This window comes from Magnolia sinica, chromosome 18, assembly GCF_029962835.1.
Source record: "Magnolia sinica isolate HGM2019 chromosome 18, MsV1, whole genome shotgun sequence".
In the NCBI taxonomy this organism is placed as follows: Eukaryota; Viridiplantae; Streptophyta; class Magnoliopsida; order Magnoliales; family Magnoliaceae; genus Magnolia; species Magnolia sinica.
This window is the reverse complement of record NC_080590.1, coordinates 38733719-38758060: the sequence shown is the minus strand read 5'-3', so window position 1 is coordinate 38758060 and position 24342 is coordinate 38733719. Positions and strand designations below refer to the sequence as shown.

Here is a 24342-nt window from a genome sequence, read left to right as displayed (position 1 = left end):
TGTCAGCCTTATCTAGACTATGCGATGCAAAGACATAATAAGCCAGACTTCATATGCTGAGGATGCAATATGCAAATCCTGACTGGTCCATGAATACCAACAACCTTATTTAGGCCATGTAATGCAGAAACATAATAAACCAAATGCCATATGCTGAGGATGCAATGCATAAGAAACAACAAAGCTGGAGTGTGTAGTCGAGATGATAGTACGTGGTGCGCAAGCTATGAGGTCCATCACAAGGGACTTCTATCCAAACCAGTCTCATACCTAAATTTAGATAGCCAGACTCATTATGGTAAAGCCTTGATCTCAGATGGTCACGTACCCAACCGAAATTGTGGCCATTGCGAAGGTATACATAATGATTTAGTTGCGCACCACCAACCCAAGTGGATAGTGAATGATGAATAAACGAGTAAAATGCTAAGTACGCAACTCCTACCCAGCAAGTGCACATGTTAATACTGTACATCTCTCTAATATCATCTGGGTCTAGTGCACTCCACATTGGATGCCCCTCCCCCAGGCGCGCAACCAAGTCAGTGAAAGAGACCTCACTACCCTCTCAGTCAGTAATTAGCTAGTATCTACCCGTCTCATCATTAGCAAACACATTTCCGAGCTAGTCAAACTCGGCCTAGCTTTGCCCCCTACTCCTCGAGCGGATAAGGCCACACCCCCTTCCAACCGACTACAACAAAGTGGGAGACGCGGCCTACTGGTATTTGACACTCGGGCGCTCATGTATCCACTCAATCTAGGCGTTGGAGCATCCCCTGGCCACAGAGTCCCGAATATTTTCGGTGTCCCATCTTGCCATCCACAACATACCCGTGAAGGCCATAGCCCTGATGTCGCTAGGGCGTAAAGTGATCATATCACACAAAATGCGAGATGCATGAGTCATACCATCTAGTCATGCATCAAACCTATGTGCACTGCGCATTCATGTGGGTCAACTCCATCTTACCGAGAGTCTCATAAACATCTTAGCCCAATGACATATGCTATGATCAACCATTCCTCACAATATGCATACATATGATGCATATGGGCAAATGTCATGATGTAATACTTAGCATGTTCTCAGTGCATCCTACTAGGCTAAGTATAGTAGTATGGTTATCAGATGTAAACAGATAATAATCGGTCTTACCAGGTTTATCTCATATAAAGAGTAGGGACAAAATGATATGCCCCACTAGGCATGAAGCAGTCTATATGGTGCGGTGTTCACTCCCCAAGTATAGGGTTGTGATGTAGTAATAAACTCGGTGAGACCGAGGTCGAATCCCAAGGGACTGAACCTCGTACGTAATCTGAAAATAACTAGAACTAGAACTAGAAAAAGATGAAATCTAAATCAGGTGGATTTGAGGAATAATGGTGAAATAGTAAACTAAAATATGTAGAATTCAAAGGTAAGAAACTAGGGATTCAGAAGATCCACTTGTAGAAATCAGGGAGATCTACGGTCGATTCATGAACTCAACTGAACTTCGAGTCCCATCTTCATCCAGTTAGAAGATATAACCTGAAAATCAAATCTGAACGTCTTTTAATCTAGTTTTAGAGAGAAGATTTAAGTAAATTAAAATGGATTCCATCAACAAACCATGCCCATGAGACAAAGCAAACAACAGAATTAAACCAATCTACTTCAATCTGAGAGATGTATGAACGGTAGGAAGGGTGCGGTCATCTAACCATGCCCAGGAGACGATGGCAAACAACAGGGCTTCCTGACTACGTAATCACAAAAAGGAAAAGGAAATACTCATGCCATCGTAGATCTATTATAATTTCAGTCACAACAAACCATTAACAACTAAAAGCATTCCTTAATTATCAACTAAGATCAAATTCATTCAAACATAAATTAGCCTCGTAGGATTCAGTCCCATCATTCTACAAGCTTCTCCTCTTAGCCCTAGCTAAGAGGTTCAGTCCAACATGAATGGGCTAGATCCCTCAAACAAAATAAAATAAAAAGAAAAAGAAAGGAAAAAAAAACAACTCTACTATCTATCTATCTCTCTCCTGTGCAAGCACGTCCAGCCCAAAGATGATCCCTCTTACCATTGCTGATCTCTCTCTTTATAGCATGTATGGGATGGTGATTGCGTCGGTGGAAGGTGTCGGTTCACGCAGCAGGAGGCGGTGAAGGAAATCACGTTGTTGCTCTGTTTTTATGCAAGAAGTGCTTGCGTTCGACCCGCGTTTAGTGCAGATTGGCTAACCACTTTCGAGATCTAACTTCTTGGGTGTGGTTAGATTAGACCTTGCATAGGATTGGACGGTCTAGATCGTCTGTCCGATCACAGCTATGGATGTACAACGACCCAGATCGTCCGGGTCTCACGGACGTTGTCACTGCGTAACATATGCGGAAAAGCTGATTTTGCGTTAACTGTGGGGCTCAATTCATCCTTTTTTCGAGAAATCCACCCTGTCCACCAGATTCCTCTCGAAAAACCAGTCGAGAATGGTCTGTTTGGACTTGCATTCACGTGGCCCATGGGATATTTTATGCCACCGTCCATTCTGTGTTTGAAAGTACATCCGTGTGTGTGCACATGCATGGGTCCGTAAGACCTCATATGTACGGTCGGTTCAGATCATCAACTTGGATGATGATGGTGGGCTGGAGAATTTGTTGGTGCGGATGCTGGTGGAAGAAGCAAAAGAGGAAGTTGCTATTTTTCAGACTCTGTCGGTCTGAAGTGGTTTGACCGTCATTGCAATTTCAGTGCACGGCTAGTGTACATGTGCACTATGCACATACTACTCAAGGTGGGATCCACTATGATGCTTGTGAGGAATTTGTGTCGTCCATCTATTTTTTCACCTCATTTAAGGTGTTGAGTCCAAAATTAAAGCATATCCAGAGATCAGGTGGGCCCCACTTAAGGATTTAAGGGGCTGATTTGTCCGTTGGGCAACTTCTATAGGGATCCGATGGCTCAATTTTGACATGTACGGTTCATTTATAGTCCTCAGGCCATGTATGAAGTTTTGAGCCGAACAGATGGTTGGAACCTGTGATCTTGCATTCTGGACCAATTTTGGGGCACTTGAGCTTCAGTTTCTCGAATTTCTCAGATTTCTAGCATGTAAATCCATCAATCCTGGTCCCTTGGGGTCCGTCCGTTGCCTTGGTGAATTTTGAGAATTAAATCCATGCTTTAAGCATCCTTTTCGGTCTACGCTCGTAACTTCACATTGCACCACAAACACGATTAAAGTAGGGCGTTAAACGGTATCACATTCATAAAATCAGGTAATAACTAGGGTCTGATATGCAATATTTGACCCTCAACACAACCCCCAACTAGCATCTTGCAAGTCCTGAGCAAAGTATGCGAAAAATAAGTTGAGAATTACGAGACAATTCTTGTGAAACCGAGTGATATTTTGAAAAACGATTCAGATACGAAAAATCTAAGATTCATGAATGTTGGGCATAATTCTCTCCTAGACTCAAGCACACGGTAAACTTCATAATTAAGTTCAAAGTATTAATCCATCAATTAGAACAATTCTAAACATTGAATTCCATGGATGTATAGTCTAATCTCGACTTATCAACATTAAAATTCACTTCTCTATTTCAGGATATCATTGGTAACCAATAAGAGAATTCATGATAACCAAAACTTGCCTCACACATCATCTTTTCATTCTTTTAGTTTTTGATTTTTTTATTAAAAGTAACACCAAGAAGGGGAAGCAAATCCTCACCTATAGGGAGCAAACCTATGATAAAGACTGTACACCCAACCCTTTTTTACATATCATCCATGGGGAATCAAATCCTCACCTATAGGGAGCAAACCTATGGTGAAGACTGTTCGCCTAATCCATTCAATTTTTTTAGGTTGGTTCCTTTCATGTTTAGTGATTACTAAGTTATTCCTTTAATATCGATTGAAACCTCAATGTGTAAGCGAGATGTGACATGTGAAATCATGATTCAAACAATGTTTAAAACTTCTAATCATGGATTGATAATTCAAACTCAACTGTGGAATCTGTCAGACAACTAAATCTAAGAGTTGTAAATCACCAACATTTTGTATCTTATACTTCCTAAATCACGACTATCTTTCAAAATTACTTTGATTTCACACGAAAGTTTAGAAAAAGTTGAAAATTTTTCACAAATTTTGCTTAAAACCAAGAAAATACTAATTACGTAACCTAATCTCCCACCCTCAACCTAAAATCTACATTGTCCTCAATGTAAAAGAGATAAACATGCAATGCACATGGAACAACAAAAGTAAAAGAGGAGTGATGGAAAGATAGTACCTGGACAAAAGAATCAAGAGGCTTTTCCACAAATATCTCAGCATGAAAGCAAATCAGCACGAGAGAGAAACTAACCAAAACGACTATCCTAAAACAACATAGAAAGCAAACTAACCTAATGGCATAAAACCTTCTATCCTGGAACAGCATAAAGCAAACTACCCTAGTCCTATAAAAACAGGAAAAAACTACTCAATCATACCACAAGGTTCCTCTTCCGGCCAATATCTTGATAAGTTTCTCAGTAGGTTTCTCAACAAGACATCTAAAAGCCCTTTTTGCAATATGCTTGGATGCCCGGGAGCATGACGTTCCAGAGAAACTTATGTACCTCATCAAAAATTTATTGTCGATTCGCCTGAGGTATCTAGAGTATATACGATTCACCTATGATAGAAGAAGTTTCAGTGTTATTATCCTATAGTGAATCAGAGACTACAAGTAAATAAAGTTCAGAAAACTTCAAAAGAAGTGATGTAGTCTTAACACATTCCAAAGTATCAGACTTCGATTTTATTGTCAGCTCCTCCTCCTTTAATGGTAAGCATTTATGATTAGGGGAAGAAGGGGCTTCAGAGTAAGGGTGCGCTTGGTCTGTGATAACCACCAAGATAGTGTCATGTAAGGAGTCCACCTTTTCTTGTATCATGAGGTCGTTGGAATCCACAAGGTGTGCCAAGCATGAGTTTAAACATGTGGGAAAGTCAGCTGGGAGTGACTCGTCTCCTGCATCGAAATCTGTGATGATGAGCCCAAGGATTTCATCGTCTTTTGAAGTGGATGGACGCATGCTCTCTTGCTCCAGCCCTGCACAGACAAATAGAGGGTTAGTAGATGAAGTATTGATGTGCGGACTCTGTTCATTGATACTATTTAGAAGAGGCAGTGAATCGTCAAAATTCAATAGTTCAGATGGTGGCCTCAACTAGGTGGTTTTAAATTCCAAAGTCGTATCGAGTGACTTGTCCATCTCCCGAATCATATCATCATGTAATTCAGTGGAGTGGTCCAAACATGTCTCACAAGAGATAGAAGGGTTGGTTGTAATGAGTTCATCCACTTTTAAATCAGATATGTCAGGTAAGTGGAGTAGGTCATTATGACTGCTCACTTCGTGCACTTCTTGATCATTGACCTGGACCAAACTTGAGATTAATTCTAGGGGAACTGGGGCTGCACATTCATGATCGTCATCCCAATACTCATCATATTCTAGTTCATTGCAGTGTACATTTGGGATGAGATCACTTTCCTCGCATTCTATTCCCAAATTGGGTTGAGGTTCACATAAACCAACCTCTCCCTCATCATTAAAATCTAGTGTATCCTGTGAGTGAAGTATATCATCATCATTATATTTAAAAGACACCCATGTATCTCCACCATTCTTTTGAACCGTCATCGAGATCGACTCATCGGGAAAGTGAACCATATGCTCATTAATGGAATCCAACTCCTCATTCCAAATTCCAGATTTCTTCAAAAGCGAGTGAGGATCACTTTCCTTGCATTGTATTTCTGGATTAGATTGTAGTTGGGATGAGCGAGCTTCCTCTATCCTATCGAGGCGCGAATTGAGTGCTTCCATTGCTTTTCTAATTTCCGCAAGACACTCCATGTCACGCTGAATTGAATCCTCTTGAATCGTTTCTGGTTGGATCTCAAAGGTAGGGAATCTAAGAGAATAATTATTATAACATGTTGTTGGTTCATTTCCCCAATCTTGATGTTTCCACTAATTATAGTTATATGGATCATAGGTGGGAGAATCTGATGGTTAGTAATACATACTATCACTTATAATATAATCACGCATTGTTTTCTTTTTATCGGATGAATGATTATAATTCTCACTCCTATAGTTATGATAACCCCAACACTCACGTATTATTTTGTTAATCCGTGGGGTGTAATTGTTCTCCTGCATATGATCACGTAAGGACTTCTTAACCGGTGGATCTTTATATTCCGATCGGTTCTTAATGATAGTTTCAGAAAAGTTTTGGGACATAGGTTGATTTCCATCATAATCATCATCCCAATATATGTTATTCTTCTCAGCATACTGACGTTCCCACTCGTACATATATATGGTGCAACCCTAACTCTAAATCTAATCCTAAGAAAAATAAAAGAAAAGATCCTATAGCAGTATGGTAAATAAGAGGAGAAGAAGTTAGAAGGAAGTTATCAGAGTGGAGTTCTATGTAAAAATCCTACAAAAGGAAATAAAAGAAATTAGTTTCTAAAAATAGAAGAAATCCTAGAATTAGAAAGTTTCTAAAAATAAAAATAGAAAGTTAGTTTCTAAAGAGAAGGTCTAAAATTATAAAATCCTTAAAAAGAAAGATAGAAGTAAACTAGTTTCTAAAAGAAGAAATTCCTAAAAGAAAGTGGAAATTTCTAAAATAAATTAGGAAAGTCCTAAACTAGAAAGTAAGTTACTAAAAGAGATCTGAAAAATAGAAAGTAGAGAAAGAGCTTACCGAATTAGAAATTTCTATCTTAAAAGCCTACAAAATAGGAAGGTTAGTTTCTAAAAAAGTCTACAAGTAGAAAATTTCTAAAAATAAATTAGGAAACAAAGTTAGATTCTAAAAGAGTTAGAATTAGAAACTTGCTAAAAAAAAGAAAACAAATCCTAATCTAGAAATAACAAGGAAGAAATTAAGAAAGAAATTACCAATTTAGAAACCTATCTCAAAATCCTACAAAATGGGAAAGTTGGGTTAGTTTCTAAATAGGGAAAAACTTTCTAAAATAAATGAAAGCCTAGAAATAGAAAATTTCAAAAAAAATAAAATAGAAAGTTAGTCTCTAAAAAAGAAACCTAGAATAAGAAAGTTTCTAAAACTAAAATCTTAATTCTAAAAATAGAAAAAGTAGAGAAATTAGAAAGAGTTTACCAAATTAGAAGTTTATGTCAAGATCCTACAAAACAGGAAACAGGTTAGTTCTTAGAAATAAAAATAAAATAAAATCTAAAACTAAAGTTAGTAAAATCCTAATCTTAAACTAATTCTAAAACTAATTAATTTCAAAGAATTGTAACCGTCAATCCCCGGTAACGGCGCCAAAAACTTGTTCACTCCCCAAGTATAGGGTTGTGATGTAGTAATAAACTCAGTGAGACCGAGGTCGAATCCCAAGGGACTGAACCCTGTACGTAATCTGAAAATAACTAGAACTAGAACTAGAACTAGAAAAAGATGAAATCTAAATCAGGTGAATTTGAGGAATAATGGTGAAATAGTAAACTAAAATATTTAGAATTCAAAGGTAGAAAACTAGGGATTTAGAGGATCCACTTGTAGAAATCAGGGAGATCTACGGTCGATTCATGAACTCAACTGAAGTTCGAGTCCCATCTTCATCCAGTTGGAAGATATAACCTGAAAATCATATATGAACGTCTTTTGATCTAGTTTTAGAGAGATAAGATTTAAGTAAATTAGAATGAATTCCATCAACAAACCATGCCCATGAGACAAAGCAAACAACAAAATTAAACCAATCTACTTCAATCTGAGAGATGTATGAACGGTAGGAAGGGTGCCATCATCTAACCATGCCTAGGAGACGATGGTAAATAACAGGGCTTCCTGACTTCGCAATCACAAAAAGGAAAAGGAACATACTCAAAGGTCATCGCAGATCCATTGTAATTTCAGTCACAATAAACCAAACCTTTTATTTTATTTTATTTTATTTTTATTATTTTTGAACTTTCATTGATCATTAAGCACTAAAAGCATTCCTTAATTATCAACTAAGATCAAATTCATTCAAACATAAATCAGCCTCGTAGGATTCAATCCCATCATTCCACAAGCTTCTCTTCTTAGCCCTTGCTAAGAGGTTCAGCCCAACATGAATGGCGGGATCCCTCAAACAAAATAAAATAAAAAGAAAAAGAAAGGAAAGAAAACTCTCCTTTTCTTCCCTCCACCCGCTCACGTTCTACCTTTCTCTCCCCTACTCACGTCCAAGATTCTTCCACACCTCCACAGCTATCCCTCTTACCGTTGCTGATCTCTCTCTTTATAGCATGTATGGGATGGTGATTGCGTCGGTGGAAGGTGTCGGTTCACGCAGCAGGAGGCGGTGAAGGAAATCACATTGTTGCTCTGTTTTTATGCAAGAAGTGCTTGCATTCGACTCGCGTTTGGTGCAGATTGGCCAACCACTTTGGAGATCTAACTTCTTGGGTCTGGTTAGATTAGACCCTGCACAGGATTGGACGGTCTAGATCGTCTGTCCGATCACAGCTATGGATGTACAACGACTCAGAACGTCCAGGTCTCATGGATGCTGTCACTGCGTAACATTCATCCTGTGTTCGACGACGATCTGCGTGTGTTCTTGTGCATGAGACTAAAATGTCACCATGGCTGGGGTCGTGGCCACCCCTTGAGCACATTGGATGGTTCAAATCGTCCAATGGGACGATCATAGTGGCCCACTGGGAATCATCTGTGTGGACACTGGCCAAAAAATGGGATTTTCATTTTTTTAAAGGGAGAGCTTAGGTCAGCGTGCGCTAACCGGCCTCCTGGTTTTGGTGCATGGCAAGTGCATGTAAGTTGTGCACACGCACACCCTTAAGGTGGGGTCCATCGTGATGTACATGAGAAATCTGCTCCGACCATCTGCTTCCTCAAAATGGATGGTGGGAACCCTGTGTTCTTGCATTTTGGACGACTGTTAGGCCCTTTTAACTTCAATCACATGATTTTCTCAGATCTCTAACATGTAAATTCTTTGACCTCGGTCCTCTAAGCTTCATCCCTTACCGTGGTGATTTATGAGCATTAAATTCATGCTTTTAATACCCTTTTTCAGTCCAAGCTCCTAAATTCACCTTGCGACAAAAACACGATTAAAATAGGACGTTAAGCATTATCGTGTACATAAAATCATGTGATAACTGGGGTTTAATATGCAATATTTGACCCTCAACACTTACACATAATGGTTGTGCATAAGCTTACTAAGAAGCTCAGAGGGTGGTGCGTGTGTGCACAATGTACGTGTCAAGCATACAATATCAGAGTAAGCGAAAATATTGTCATTCCATAAATCGTGCAATATTAGAGTAAGTGAAAATACTGGCAATCCATAAATCATACAATACCAGAGTAAGCGAAAATACTAACAATCCATAAATCTTATAATACCAGAGTAAGCGAAAATACTAGCAAATCCATGAATACCATCAGCCTTATCCAGACTATGCGATGCAAGGACATAATAAGCTAGACTTCGTATACTGAGGATGCAATATGCAAATCCTGACAGGTCCATGAATACCAACCGCCTTATATAAGCCATGTAATGCAGAAACATAATAAACCAAATGTCATATGCTGAGGATGCAATGCATAAGAAACGACAAAGCTGAAGTGTGTAGTCGAGATGATAGTACGTGGTGTCGCAAGCTATGAGGTCCATCACAAGGGACTTCTATCCAAACCAGTCTCATACCTAAAATTAGATAGCCAGACTCATTATGGTAAACTCTTGATCTCAGATTGGTCACATACTCAGCCAAAATCATGGCCATTGCAAAGGTACACATAATGATTTAGTTGCGCACCACCAACCCGAGTAGATAGTGAATGATGAATGAATGAGTAAAATGATGAGTATGTAACTCTTACCCAGCAAATGCACATGTTAGTACTGTACATGTCTCTGATATCATCGGGGTCTAGTGCACTCCACATAGGATGCCTCTCCCCCAGGCACGCAACTAAGTCAGTGAAAGAGACCTCACTACCCTCTCGGCCAGTAGTCAGCTAGTATCTACCCGTCTCATCAATAGCGGACACATTTCCAAGCTAGTTAAACTCGGCCTAGCTTTACCCCTTACGGCTCGAGCGGCTAAGGCTACACCCCCTTCTAACTGACTACAATACAGTGGGAGACGCGGCCTACTGGTATTTGGCACTTAAGCGCTCATGTATCCACTCAATCTAGGCCTTGGAGCATCCTTAGCCATGGAGTCCCAAATATTTTCGGTGTCTCATCTTGTCATCCACGATATACCCATGGAGGCCATAACCCTAATGTCGTTAGGGCGTAAAGTGATCATGTACACAAAATGTGAGATGCATGAGTCAGAGCGTTAAACGGTATCATATTCATAAAATCAGGTAATAACTGGGATCTCATAAACATCTCAGCCCAATGGCATATGCTATGATCAACCATTCCTCACAATATGCATACAAATGATGCATATGGGCATATGTCATGATGTAATACTCAGCATGTTCTCGGTGCATCCTACTAGGCTAAGTATAGTAGCATGATTATCAGATGTAAACAGACAATAATCGGTCTTACCTGGTATATCTCATACAAAGAGTATGGACAAAATTATATGCCCCACTAGGCATGAAGCAGTCTATATGGTGAGGCCCATGTTAGACTATCCTAACCTACTTAAGGTGCTAATGTATCGTGTATCCTAAGGTGGGGTCCACTGAAAAGATGGTGGATCTATCCCATGAATCAAGATAAACTACAACAGTGAATATACCAAATCTGATACCACTTATTCTTCCGTTTATGGCAAGGGATGGTGATGTACTCTTCTACAAACAATGGATGGCTTAGGTGACACGCTAACATCATGTAGGGGCCTCACACTCGTCCACAAAGGTAAATGGACGGTGTGGATGATACATACATAACATCGAGGTCCTAGCTACTGATTATAAAAGGTAGGACTTATCTCATAGGGTGAGTCAAGTGGGTATACAACAAGGTGAGTTAAGAGGACGAGCCTAAGTACAACAAGTGGGGCTTCCTCACCCTCTCTATCATACAATAAACTGGGCTTCCCTATGGGGGTTCGGTAGGTACACAAGGTAGGCTTCAAGGTTGGGTAATCTTACAAGGTGTAGTGGAAAGCAACGGCATCAATGGGAGCCCAATGGTTTGGGTTAACCTAACAAGGTATAGGCTTAACAATGGGCCCTAGGGAGGTTTATCGCTACATCAATGGGGGCCCTAATGGTTTGGGTTAGCCCAATAAAGGTAGGACAGGTATTTCTAATACTAATGGGGGCCCAATGATTTGGGTTAGCCCAACAAGGGAGGACAGGTATCCCTAACACTAATGGGGGCCCAATGGATTTGGGTTAGCCCGGTAGGGTGAGATGGGTATCATCAATGGGGGCCCAATGGATTGGAATAGCCCAATAAGGGAAGGTGGGTAATACAATCATCAATGGGGGCCCAACGGTTTAGGATAGCCCAATAAGGAAGATGAGGAGTGGGCTTACAATGGGCCCTAGGGAGATTTACAACTGTGAGCCTTTAACCACTATTACTCCTAAGGTGCGGCCCATCTGGGACTTGGGTTTGACTAACAATGGGGCCCACGACCCTTATACTATCTAGAGGATGGATGGATAGTGTGTGTACAACCCACATATCATGGGGGGCCTCAAAAGGAAGCCCAAGCCTAAGAAGAATGGGTGGATAGTGTATGTAACACATACATTAAAGTGGGCCTCATGGGGCAACCCATGGCCCGAAAAAAGTGGATGGACAACATGCATACAACACATATATCATGGTGGGCGTTACAAGGTGGCCACACACTCCAAAACATGGATGGGTAGCGTGTATAACATATACATTAAGGTGGGCCTCGCAGGCCAGCCCTATGGCCTGGAAAACAGATGGACAGTGTGCTTACAACACACACATCAAGGCAGGCCTCACACCTCACAATGGGCATCATACAATCACAAGGGGCCTCATACAATCACAATGGGCTTCATACATTCACAATGGGCCTCACATACAACCATAATGGTCCTCACATACAATCACAGTGGGCCTCACATACAGCCACAATGGCCTCACATACATCAAGTGGGCCTACATACAGCAGGTGAGCCTCATCACATCAAAGTGGGCCTGCTGGGCCGCTGGCCATGTTAGGATGGACGGTGTGGATAATATACATCACAGTGTGGATAATACACATCACGGTGAGCCTGTCCACTAGACAGTGTGGATTAAACGTACATCATGGTGGATCCCATCGTCCACAGTGGATTGGATAGTGTGGATGATACACGTATAGCATGTAGGTCCCATTGTCCCTTAGTGGACTATGTCGATACAACATATATTAGGTGGGTCCCACCGTCCCTTGCTGGACGGTGAGGATGAAGCACATACATCAGGTAGATCCCACTGTCCCTTGCTGGACGGTGTGGATACAACATATATTAGGTGGGTCCCACTGTTCCTTGTTGGACGGTGAGGATGAAGCACATACATCAGGTAGGTCCCACCATCCCTTGTTGGACGATGTGGATGAAACACATACAGGTGGGTAGGGTCCACGTGGGTGAACCACCAGCCATGGACCAACTGATATTTATATTTTCCATTTATGCAGGCCTGTCTGAGGTTGGGCAGGGAGGTTGTTGGACGGTGAGTCCAGTAGTAAGGTGGGCCCAGCTCACTGGACAGATGGCATGGATGGGACACACATCGAGGTGTTGTCCACGGGTAGGTGGGGCCACCTCACTCCAATCAAGCTGTAATTTATGTTTTCCTTTCGTCCAGGCCGTCCCAAAAACGGGTAGCAGGGTGGGCCAGCTAGACATGGCAGCGAGGTGGGCCCCTAGTTTGGGCAGCAAGGGGCATCCCACAATGGGAGCGTGGGTATGGCACATACATCATCAAGGTGGGCCATTAATAGGGAAAGAGAGAAATAGAGGGAGAGAGGCATGTAGTAGAAGGGAGCTCTACCACTATGAGCTCTCTTAAGCTACAATACATACATTAAGATGAGTCCTAAAACATGTGGGCCTTCAAATGAGAAAAAAATCAAGGTGGGGATACCATCCCCACCACAAATTTAAGGTTTAGATGACCTCTACATGTTGAGCATCAAATAAACATCATGATGGGTCCCATGGAGAATGGCTCCATCATGGATTTACATACATGAATCATGGTGAGCCATTAGCCACACCTTGGGTCCCAAATTGAATCTATACCATCAACCTGTAGGCCCCACTTGGCCCATCATAAAAAATTATGATCTAAACCTAAGATCACCCACTATTGGATCTTCTTCTTGGTTATGTGGCTTCCTTTGTTCCTAGGCTTCCTCTTTGATGGAGAATGATAAAGATTGAAGGGTTGGGATGTGAGATTAGGGGTAGAAAGTGGGCCACACACTTGAGTTCTCCTCTCCTTGGAATGCTTAGACATTCTCTCTCTTTGGGTTGCTTGGGGAATGGGTAAAGAATGAGAGATAGAGGGTGGTTGTTGTGTAAGGCAGATGGGATGGAGTGATGGGTAGAGTGACATGAGGGTTGACTTGGGTTACGAGGGGATGGGTTGTTTGCCTTGGAGAGAAAAAAGCATGGGCTAGTGACTGGATGTATACTTGACTAGTTGATGTGAAAGGTGGGTAGAGATTCTTTGGAATCTCTCAAAATTCGCAATGCGCGGCGTTTCTTTGAAATATACGCAGGTCCACAACTCCTAGCTTGGGTATCGCATTGGTGCGCAAGACGCGGCATTAGAACCGCGATGACGACGCCGTTGCTAGGGTATAAGTCTCGAGTCGAGTCGACTCAGATCTACTGGATGCGACTAAGGGTCATGCACAAGCACTGTCTAAAAGTAGCGGGTCGCGGAGAGGATCGCAGGAGTTGGCGAAATGGTACGGTACTAGGATACAGGCCTTACACACTGTAAGTTTAATGAAAGCCTCTCTCTAATACCATTCTATCATGCCCCGCAATTCGGATGCAGAGTGTGACCCTCAAACCCGAGTTATGGTTTATGACTCATACACCAAGTGTACACAATTCCAATTGTCAACAGTTATTAAGAGGGACAATTTAATGTATTATATGTTCTCACAACATTAGTAATCATACATTTATATAACACAGGTCTTTACTAATACTTATTCCATCGCATCTACAACCATAGAATTTCAAAATCAAATTATGTCCACCCATTTGGGACTTTATTAAACTAGAATATCAATCATTGTTCACTAATAATTAATCCATGAACAATTTTTGAATTCAATCTAGACATTAGTAATTATATAGAATGGAAACTAAATCTCCTAGTAAATTACTTACATAAATAAATCAACCATTTAATGTAGCAAGTTCATCTTCTGCCAAATATGGGCATTGACCTTGAATTTCATCTGCCAGCCCAGCCTCATTCTTCAACACTTGACTTGGGTTTCCTATTTCATTCACCTTTGTATAGTTTTTAATCCACAACATTATCTAGCCAGGCTGGTGAGTGAACCCAACATGGTTCGTACTCAACACAAAATAAGATAGTACAATTCACAATCAAATATATGTATGTAGGTATGGGTATGTATACTGAGATGTCATGGATGCATGTCAAGTGGGCTGATCGTCCACTTGCTTGGGCCAGATAAATCAACCAGCATCTGCCGCTGGTAGGCTTGTATTATAGGTAGCCATAGGCAAGGAGCGCATCTACTCCATGAGTAGGCTTCCTTTAAAGAGGGCATATGACAACAACTCTACAAGGTGAACCATCTAGGGAGATCTCTCAGGAACATGGACACGAGGTGTGCATGCAATCATCTAGAGAGTGCCTCAAGGAATCATCATAGGAACGCTATGGATACATGAAATGCATGCTCAATGTATATGACTCAGCATATTCAATCTATATATACATCTCTTGGTACTATGAGGAAACAATGGATTTATGATTGTAATGATTGACATGTTCATGTATTCAAATCATATGAATAATCATTTGAGCATCAATTAATACATGAAGGATCATCTTAACATGTTATCACAACAATACAGTAGTTAATCAATCATGACATCATAACAAATGTATCAAGCATAACAATCATATCATCTATCTTAATTGTACAGGTATGAGACACATTGGGATTCACTCACCTATCCTTGGTAGAATTGAATCCATCGAATGGTTGCACGCTTGGGAATCTAAACTTTAAATTCCTATTAAGATGATTTAACATATTACCATTTCAATTAAACTATTCCATCAAGTGGGGTTTACCTTTGATCAAAATAAGGTAATCCACCATTTCCTTTTAACTAACTTTAAAAGACAATACATGATTTTTGATCAGTTGATTGATGAAATTTGAATTTTAACATCTTAAGTATCATGACAAATTTGGTCACCTTCGATCAATCGAGCTCGCCCATCGATCTATCGAAGTAGGTCTAATTTAATTTAGTTTACTCATTGGACCTTTTACCATTCTCGATTGATGTCCTTCCATCAATCGAGATAGCTCGAGGAGACCCTTGATCGATTGAACCTAGACTTCAATCAATTGAATCATGATATTAATTTTTAACTTTGGCCGTTGAACAAAAATTGATCTGTTTGATTGATGAAACATTAACTTCGATCGATCGACCAAAGTTAGCTAGGTTCTCCTACACAATCTGATTTTCTAGAAATTTTAGGGTTTTCTTCTCTATTCCTTAGCTTTTGTGAATTCTATCGATTGTTGAAATGGTTCCAACCCACCCAATGATTTTATCCTAGTCAAATGTGCAATAACTAAAGGATTGCTTGGATTCAAAATTTCTAGAATCTACAATCGTCAGTTAAAATTATTTTACAGGATCATCCATCATCTTTTAGGCTATTCATAGATCACTATGGAAAATCTCTCAGTTAGATCATCACTCTAGGATTCGTGATTCTAACATGATTTGGCTTTAAGATCATTTGATTCAAATCTTCCTAGAATAATACAGATGGATTTCTTAAAACCGATCTCTTATATACGAAATCTCGTACATAAGTCGTTCTCTTTTCTTCAAACGTTCTCCATGGATCCAAATAGTGGACATAGGATGGATTTACCTCATTCATTGTTTAGATTTAAGGTTTTTAGGTTGAAAATTCAGAAAATTTAAAAGAAATCTATAGAAAACTTACCAACAGAGAGGCTTCTCTCTCTCTCTCTCTCTCTCTCTCTCTCTCTCTCTCTCTCTCTCTCTCTCTCTCTCGGTGGCTCTTTTCTTTAGGATTTTCTGTCATATTTCCTGCTAGTTTTTCCTTTAACATAGATTCCATTGAGAGTACCTATACCAACTAGGCTCAGTGCTTGGTTTTGTTAATAACCGCAAAATTAAGCTATTAGTTTGATCATTTATGTTTTTATGTGATTTTTTTTCAAAAATAAAATAAAAAATCAAGGTCGTTACACAAGCAATGTAATAAGAGGAGAAAGCTTGATTGGATAAGTGCCCTTATCAATATGTCATTGGGAAAGGAGGCCCTTATCAATTTGTCATTGGAAAAAGATTTTCCTTGACTTGTTTTCCTTAACACAAAAATCAGAAGAAGTAAAAATAAAATAATAGTTATTATCTTTGGCAAATTGAAAAACATAAAGATGATTTTGAAAAACATGAGGAACATGAAGAATAATTCATAAATGTAAAGTGGAATAATTATATGTATAAAATGAGGATCCAATGTGAGAGATGGGTAACGCTTTACCATTGCCCACTATAAGGCTGTGAATGCCCATAGAGTTGAACTAAGAGAAAAAGTTGATAATAGCATGATTAGCGGCATTAGTATCAGTGAACCACGTAGTGTCTCCTTGTTTCACAGCGGTATGACCTGAAGATTTTCAGGAGGTTGGCATCATTAAAAAGAGAGATCCAACTGATGAAAACAATTGAGAGGTAAGTGACCAACATGATTACAAATTTGATCGGCATTATGTGATTAGGCTGTGGAGAGGCAGGCATGGAGAAGGTGCTCCCTCGCCTAATGTGTGACCTCCATCGCGTCCTTAAAAAGGAGCTTTGCCTCGAGATCCTCCATGGGTGGAATGAGCCTTAGAGGAATAAAAGGCGATCAAATGTTATTCTGTCGATGAGTCGGTTATGCTATTGGAGATGCACTATAAGTAAGCAATTGGCCAAATAATTTTTCAAATCTAATTAAATAAGCATGATTGGCAATAGAGGTGGGCACTGGGTCATACTGTTGGCCTAATCCATTCAAACTTGATTACAAAGATCATAGTTAGTGACCAGTTAGGCAATTTCTTCAAGAACATTCTTATTGGCATGGACGTAATGTTGGGTTTGTTAAAGAGTCAATTTCAACATTCATTTTTTTTATTGTTTGAAAGAATGAAGCTTGAAAAGTTCCCATGAAAGGATTGATGATTTTACCATCGAGCTAGAGATTGTTGTTACTAGAGATGTATACGTGTCAAATTGAGTCGAGCTTGGCATAGCTCGGCTCAGCTCGGCCAGTAGCTAACCCCAGCTCGAACTCGCTCGGCTTAGTCCTCGAGCCCGAGTGGCCAACTCAGCTCGGTTCGGTTTGGTCAATAGCTCAGGCTAGTTTGAGCCTAAGCAATATTTTCTCAAACGCATAGAGCGCGTCTTCAATTTTTCACATAATGCAAAATGGTAACACCGGTATACAGATATTTCATCAAACACTGGGCGAGCAGCATCATAATCATCATTTAAAGGTAGTTTTATAATGTAAAGTTTTTTTTTTTTTTTTGATGATTTGTTTCGTATCCATTCTTTCCTTGCCACTAGCTGATCCCGTAGAGAATCTATGCACCTGAAACAACACTTCATTGAGTCATTTCATCAAACACTTGGCAAGAAATATCAATATCAAAATAACCGAGTCATCAAGTTGATTCAATCCGAGTCAATTCAAGTTGAGAGTCGAGCTCGGGCAAGCTCGAAGGCTTGAAATTTTTTTTTGAGCTAAAAAAATCAGCTCGATTTAGCTCAAACTCAGTTTCAAACTAGTTGAATCGAGCTTTTTCGAGTCGAGTCGAGCGAGTTCACCAAGCAAACTTGGTTCATGTACAGCTCTAGTTGTTACTGTTATACCGAAATTACATTTTTAGGCCATATAACTTTGGTTCTATTAAAGGAAAGGGCCCTTATGCGTGTGAACCCCTATTGGTAGCATTTTGTAGTGGTTTTTTTTTTTTTTTTTTTGGGTATTAGAATTTTTTTTCTTTGGATGTTTGTACTAGAGAGGCTACAACATAAGCAAAATAATCACTTCAAATGTGGGGTGTTTGATGCAATTAAATGGGATGAGAGGGTGTTTTCCAAATGGTATTTTTCAGGAGGTTATTATTATTATTATTATTTTCTTCAGTTGTAGTTAAACATATGGGCATGACGTTATGCACCAACTCTTGGTCCAAACGTTTCCAACATTCACTTCGGTCAAGTATTGAGATTCCCATCCCTCATATTGAATGGTTGTATTATATGTCCGCATCAACTCTCGGTGCTGACCACAAAAAATAACCAAAGCACCGAGAATTGGGTGGTAGACTCTCGGGAGTTTCAACACCTGGTTAAGGGTTCGAGCACCTATAGGTGGTGAAATTCCACTACGTGCATGTGAGTGTGTGGTGGTGTGTGTGCGTGTGTAAATAAATAAATTAAAAAAAGAAAAAAGAAAAAAGAAAAACCAAAACACCCTCACATATATCAGTGTTGCAACTCATTTGACAGGTAAGAAGGAGTCTCCATTATTAATTGCAGCAAAGATGGGAGTGAAGGAGATGGTAGGGAAAATTCTAGATGCTTTCCCAGTAGCGATTCAAGATGCGGATCGAGATGGTAAGAATGTAGTGCTCTTGGCAGTGGAGTACAGGCAACCCCATGTATACCAGTTATTGTTGAGCTTCGAATCTGCTTCCAAGGATAGTGTCTTTCAGAAAGTAGACAAAGAAGGGAACAGTGCCTTACACTTGGCAGCAACGCTAGGCCAGAGTAAGCCCTGGCGCATCCCAGGTGCTGCTCTACAAATGCAATGGGAGATAAAATGGTACCAGGTGCATCTCTCTCTCTCTCTCTCTCTCTCTCTCTCTCTCTCTCTCTCTCTCTCTATATATATATATATATATATATATATGAAGTGCTCACGGGCACATCAGTTCTCACCAGAACTGGTGAGAGTTTTATGAGAACCCACCTCACGTGATAAGAGCACAAAATCTGAGTTGTCCAGGTGATGCGGCACACCAAGAACCTGAGGCCCTGATCCAACACTCTAATGGGCCACGGCAAAAAGAAATAGTTTCCTTCCTTGGTTTCTCCTCTTTCTTTGCAATGGCTGATGACTAAAGTTTTGGAGCACGTGAAAGCTGAGCCTTGGGGGTTTTATGGGTTTCCACGTATCACATGGACCGTTCAGATTTTGTATCTCCAAACATGTGCAAGGTAATCATGTAAAAAGGTATGCACAATATATGAAACTATATATATATATATATATATATGGCACACACATAAGCTCATCGGTGCACCTTTGCACACGCATCATGGGTATAAAATTTGATCGGTACACATGATGTGGCACCTCATGAAACTCCCCAAGCCCAACTTTCAGCCTGATCCAATACTCCGGTGGGCCAAGTAATTGGGTCGGTGGACATAATTTACCGTCCATCAGTTGGCACACTAGGCGTTACCTCCGGACCTTATTTTCGTGGCGTATTTTTCTCATATCTCCAAATACTGAGCATCCTGGATTAATCAAGCCAGATGCTTACATTAGATTTCTTCCGATGAATGCTAGGATTGTAGGCATACTCATAGTATTACTGGTACAGGAATTACGGTACTCAGTCAAAACGAGCTTCATTGTGACAGATGGCATGTGTTTTATTTATTTATCTATTTATTACACACCCTCACACGAAGGCACACCACAATGCTTGAACACATGCCACAGGAAAATGGCATGTGTTGTGTGTATAGAATCAAGGCCTATGTCGTACCCTTCATCTGCATGAACTTGCAAGCCAAAAAGTAGACGATTTTGTGACCGGGGTGAAAATGAAGGTGGGCTTCCACTCCCACATTTTCCTTTCCCCATATCTAACCTGAGTTTTGGATCGGGCTAGATAATTTGAGATGACGCATATATCTGATGAACAATTTGGAAGATGTTCACATATCACGTTCACCTCACATGCTCATTACCACAGGATGGTACACATACATTGCTTATGCTTGTTTTTGTTTCTGTGCGTGGATGTGTGTGTCCGTGGATGTCTAAACATGCAAACAGAAACAAACAGACACTTAAACGCACACGCAAACACATTCCCCCACCATGTTTTATTTTATTTAACATTTTTGGTACTTGCGTGACAAAGTTCTTTCCGTCTAACCTTCCCACCTTACGAACAGTATGTGAAGCAATCTATGAAACGACATTTCTTCATACACCGCAATAACAAAGGCCGGACAGCTAAGGAGGTGTTCACCGAAACACATGAAGATTTGGTTAAAGATGGCGGTACATGGCTAACCAATACATCTCAATCATGCTCAGTTGTCGCAGCACTAATTGCAACGGTGGCTTTTGCCACAGCGACAACAGTTCCGGGAGGTGTTCAACAAGAAACAGGAACCCCAACACTTGAAGGCAAGCCTGCATTTGAGGTATTTGCCGTCACGTCACTTATTGCACTGTGCTGCTCCGTGACATCCCTAACTATGTTCCTCGCCATTCTTACTTCTCGCTACCAAGAAGCTGATTTCCGTCGCAGTCTACCAGTGAAGCTGATTTTTGGTCTTAGTACTCTCTTCATCTCAATTGCTTCCATTTTGGTTTCCTTCTGTGCTGGCCACTTCTTTGTCCTCGAAAACCAGATCAGGTATGCAGCCTTCCCTGTGTACGCTGTCACTTGCTTACCCATAACATTTTTTGCAGCGGCGCAATTACCACTCTACGCGGATCTTATAAGATCTTACATAGCAGTGGTGCCACAGCGGACGTCTGAGATGACTTCTCTCTAATTTTCTGTTTGCTACATACGCTTTCCGCTGATATGTTTCGCTTTTGTGCACTTTAGTTGGGTTGTTGTTGTTCGTAACAGACAGTTCTTGGATTTGCTTCATGACTTCTTATTTTGGGGATTGTTTCAAGTTCTTTATTGGGTTTGTATGGAGTTTTCTATTTGGGGATTGTTTCTAGTTTTTTTCTTGTGTTTCTTTGGAGTTTTCTATAAGTTTTTTCTTGTGTTTGTATGGACTTTTAGGATGAGATTGATATGGTTTTATGGTTGGTGATAATTTAATATAATGATTATTTCCACTCTCCTCATAAATCTCTCCGGGAGTTCCCTGTTTGGTCAAATTGATGATGAATGCCATTTATTTTCTTTTGCAATTAGTTTAAAAAAATTCATCTCCTCTTAATTGGATTTTCTACAAAAACTTCATATTGTTTAAAAATTTCAACACTTTCACTTTTCTATTGATGTTTCAGTTCATGGTAAACATTGAAAATATATTGATAATCGCCATCCATTAAGTGGACAGGCATCTCAGTCCTTTGTCTTAGACTGAAGTTTATGAGAATTGCAAAAGGCCACCTTATCACGTATCTCATCATCTCGATCAGTGATGCCCAGTTACCATGCATTTGCTGCTCCATCTTGAGTATGGTTATATGTCACCATTAACCGATTCTTCAACTTCGTTTGCCTTTCTAACAAAATTCACATTTTCTTCTCCTTGATTATTATTATTATTTATTATTTATTTATTTATTTATTTTTTTTAAACGAACATTATTTCCATTGATGAGGCAAATGTACAGATCTTAGAGTTTTCGGGCAGCTACCAGAAACAAATACTCGACACACCTATCATATCCTATACAGGGGGGATAGCCTTAATCTTCCTAACAGAATCCAATCCCATTTTATCCAAAAGAAAATGACCCTTGAATAGCTTGGGAAGATTGGATACCTCCCTGAAGAAATGATTGGCTTGCAACAAACTCCCCTGCTTAGCCAAACCATCAGCTGGGCCATTGGCCTCTCTAGAGACATGGGAGATCCGAAATGTACCCCTATAACTTAGCCTCCTAATTCCGAATAGTCAGTATTTCCATTTCCATTTCCAAGCACTTGAGGAATTTCCAATGATGCACTCCACCACCCATTTAGAATCAGATGCAATGAGGACTTTGTTTAACCCAAGAGAGACGCAAAAAGCCATGCCATCATAAATGGCCTGCAGCTCAGCCTTGTTGTTAGAAATGTTCCCATATGTTCACTCCCCAAGTATAGGGTTGTGATGTAGTAATAAACTCGGTAAGACCGAGGTCGAATCCACAGGGACTGAAACTTGTACGTTTCCTGGAACTAGGTAGAAATAGAACTAGTCTAAGATGTAGTCTAAATCAAATATAAATTGATGAATAATGGTGAGAGATTAATGTAAAACTTTAAGGAATTCAACGGAAGGAAACTAGGGATTCAGAGGATCCACTTGTTGAGATCAGGGAGATCTTATGCCTGCATCAAGGATTATGGAATTCAAACTAAACTTACTTGATCTGGTTTTCAAGAGATGAAAGGTATATGAATTAGAATGGATTCCATCATCTAACTATGCCCAGGAGACAAAGCAAACAACAGGATTAAACTAATTACCAACCAATCAACAATGTATGAAGATCAGGAAGGGTACTGTCATCCTACCATGTCCATGGAGTAATGATGAACAACAGGGCTTCCTAACTTCATAAACATAAAAAAGGGGAAAAGAAATATTCAAAGTCATTGCAGACCCATTATAATTTCAGTCACAATAGATCATTTAAAAACTAAAAGTATTCCCTTAATTATCAAACTAAAATCAAAGTTAGTTTAGAAATTTAAATTAAATTACCAGCATACAATGGAGTCTCCCATCTCGCTGCAAGCTTCACCTCTTAGCCCTAGCTGAGAGGTTTAGCCCAACATGATTGGGCTTGATCTCTCAAATAAATAAATAAATAATAAATAAAAAATTAAAACTTTCAATGGCTAACCCTCTATCTTCTCTCTTGCAATCATCCAAGCCCGCAACCCTGCTCGTCCCCAGCCTCCAGCCACGTCTCCCTCTCACCTTCCCACGACCTCTCTTTTATATCTGAGAACGACGATGCATGTGCAGGAAACGTTACGCAGCAATGTCTTGCGTATCACCACAGGGCTTCTTTAAGATTAGGAGCTCGTTCACCTTGGAGCTCGTCTCTTCTTTCAACAGGTCGGGTCCAAGACGATTTTGTCTGGGCTTCCTTATGGACGGTGTGGATCGGAGAGATGGCTCATCGTGGTGGCCCACAGCCGCCTGCAAAACGCGGACAGCTTCCGGTTTCCGCGAACAGAGCCGCTGGAAACGGAAGACCCGTTTACGTAGTTGAGCTCGGTGGGGTCCACTTTAGCAACATCACACCTCATCAAAGCCGGCCATTGGCTCTGTAGGATTGATTAAGCACAAAATTCCGATTTTGAAGGGGATCTGACCTTTCAGTGGGCCGCTGCGTGAATCAACATCTGGCGAAAACTCCAGCACTAGCGATCTTTATTATATACATGATTACAAGAAAGGTAGTAATTTTGGTTAGAATCATTGTCTGGATACAATGGACAGTCCGGATTATCTGTCCGATCACGATCACGAAGATCGTATGGCCCACGGTGATCGGTCATCTTGTTACGCACGTACGTGCGTAAGGAATTACGCTGGGATGCTCGGCCGGCCCCTGATCATCTCTAGAGAAGGGATCCACTCCGTCCAATGAACTCATGTCGAAAAACCGTTCGACCATGGGTGTTTTTGCATTGGATTCGGTGTGACCCACTGAGTTTTCAGTAAACCGTCAGAATTGTGTTTACACGGTAAAAAATCAATCATACTGCTCTCTTCAAACTATCTCTCCTAGGTCCGCATTCTCTGGGCTGTTGGAGTCTACTGAACGGTCCAGATCATCCTGAAGACCTTTGATGATGGCCCACTACAAAAACGTAGCAGCTTGTTCCTTGAAACAGAGCTCTCTCTGTTGTGAGCAGCGAGACGCGGTCAAACAGCGTCTGACCGCTCTTGTTGGTTCAGTGTCCAGTGCATGCACAGTTGCCCGTGCACTCCTTGCATGTAAAGTGGGTCCCATGTTGATGTATAT

At 40.5% G+C, this 24342-nt stretch overlaps 1 protein-coding gene across 1 annotated transcript in view; it reads left to right on the top strand.

The window, feature by feature from the left end:
* Positions 1-21480, top strand: part of LOC131233477 (uncharacterized) — a 217412-nt gene extending 195932 nt beyond the window's left edge. The window contains exons 8-9 of the mRNA XM_058230191.1: positions 18885-19207; positions 20571-21480. Coding sequence (XP_058086174.1) covers positions 18885-19207; positions 20571-21182 — 935 coding nt within the window. The 3' untranslated portion in view covers positions 21183-21480. The remainder of the gene's footprint in view (positions 1-18884; positions 19208-20570) is intronic.
* The last annotated feature ends 2862 nt before the right edge of the window (positions 21481-24342 follow it).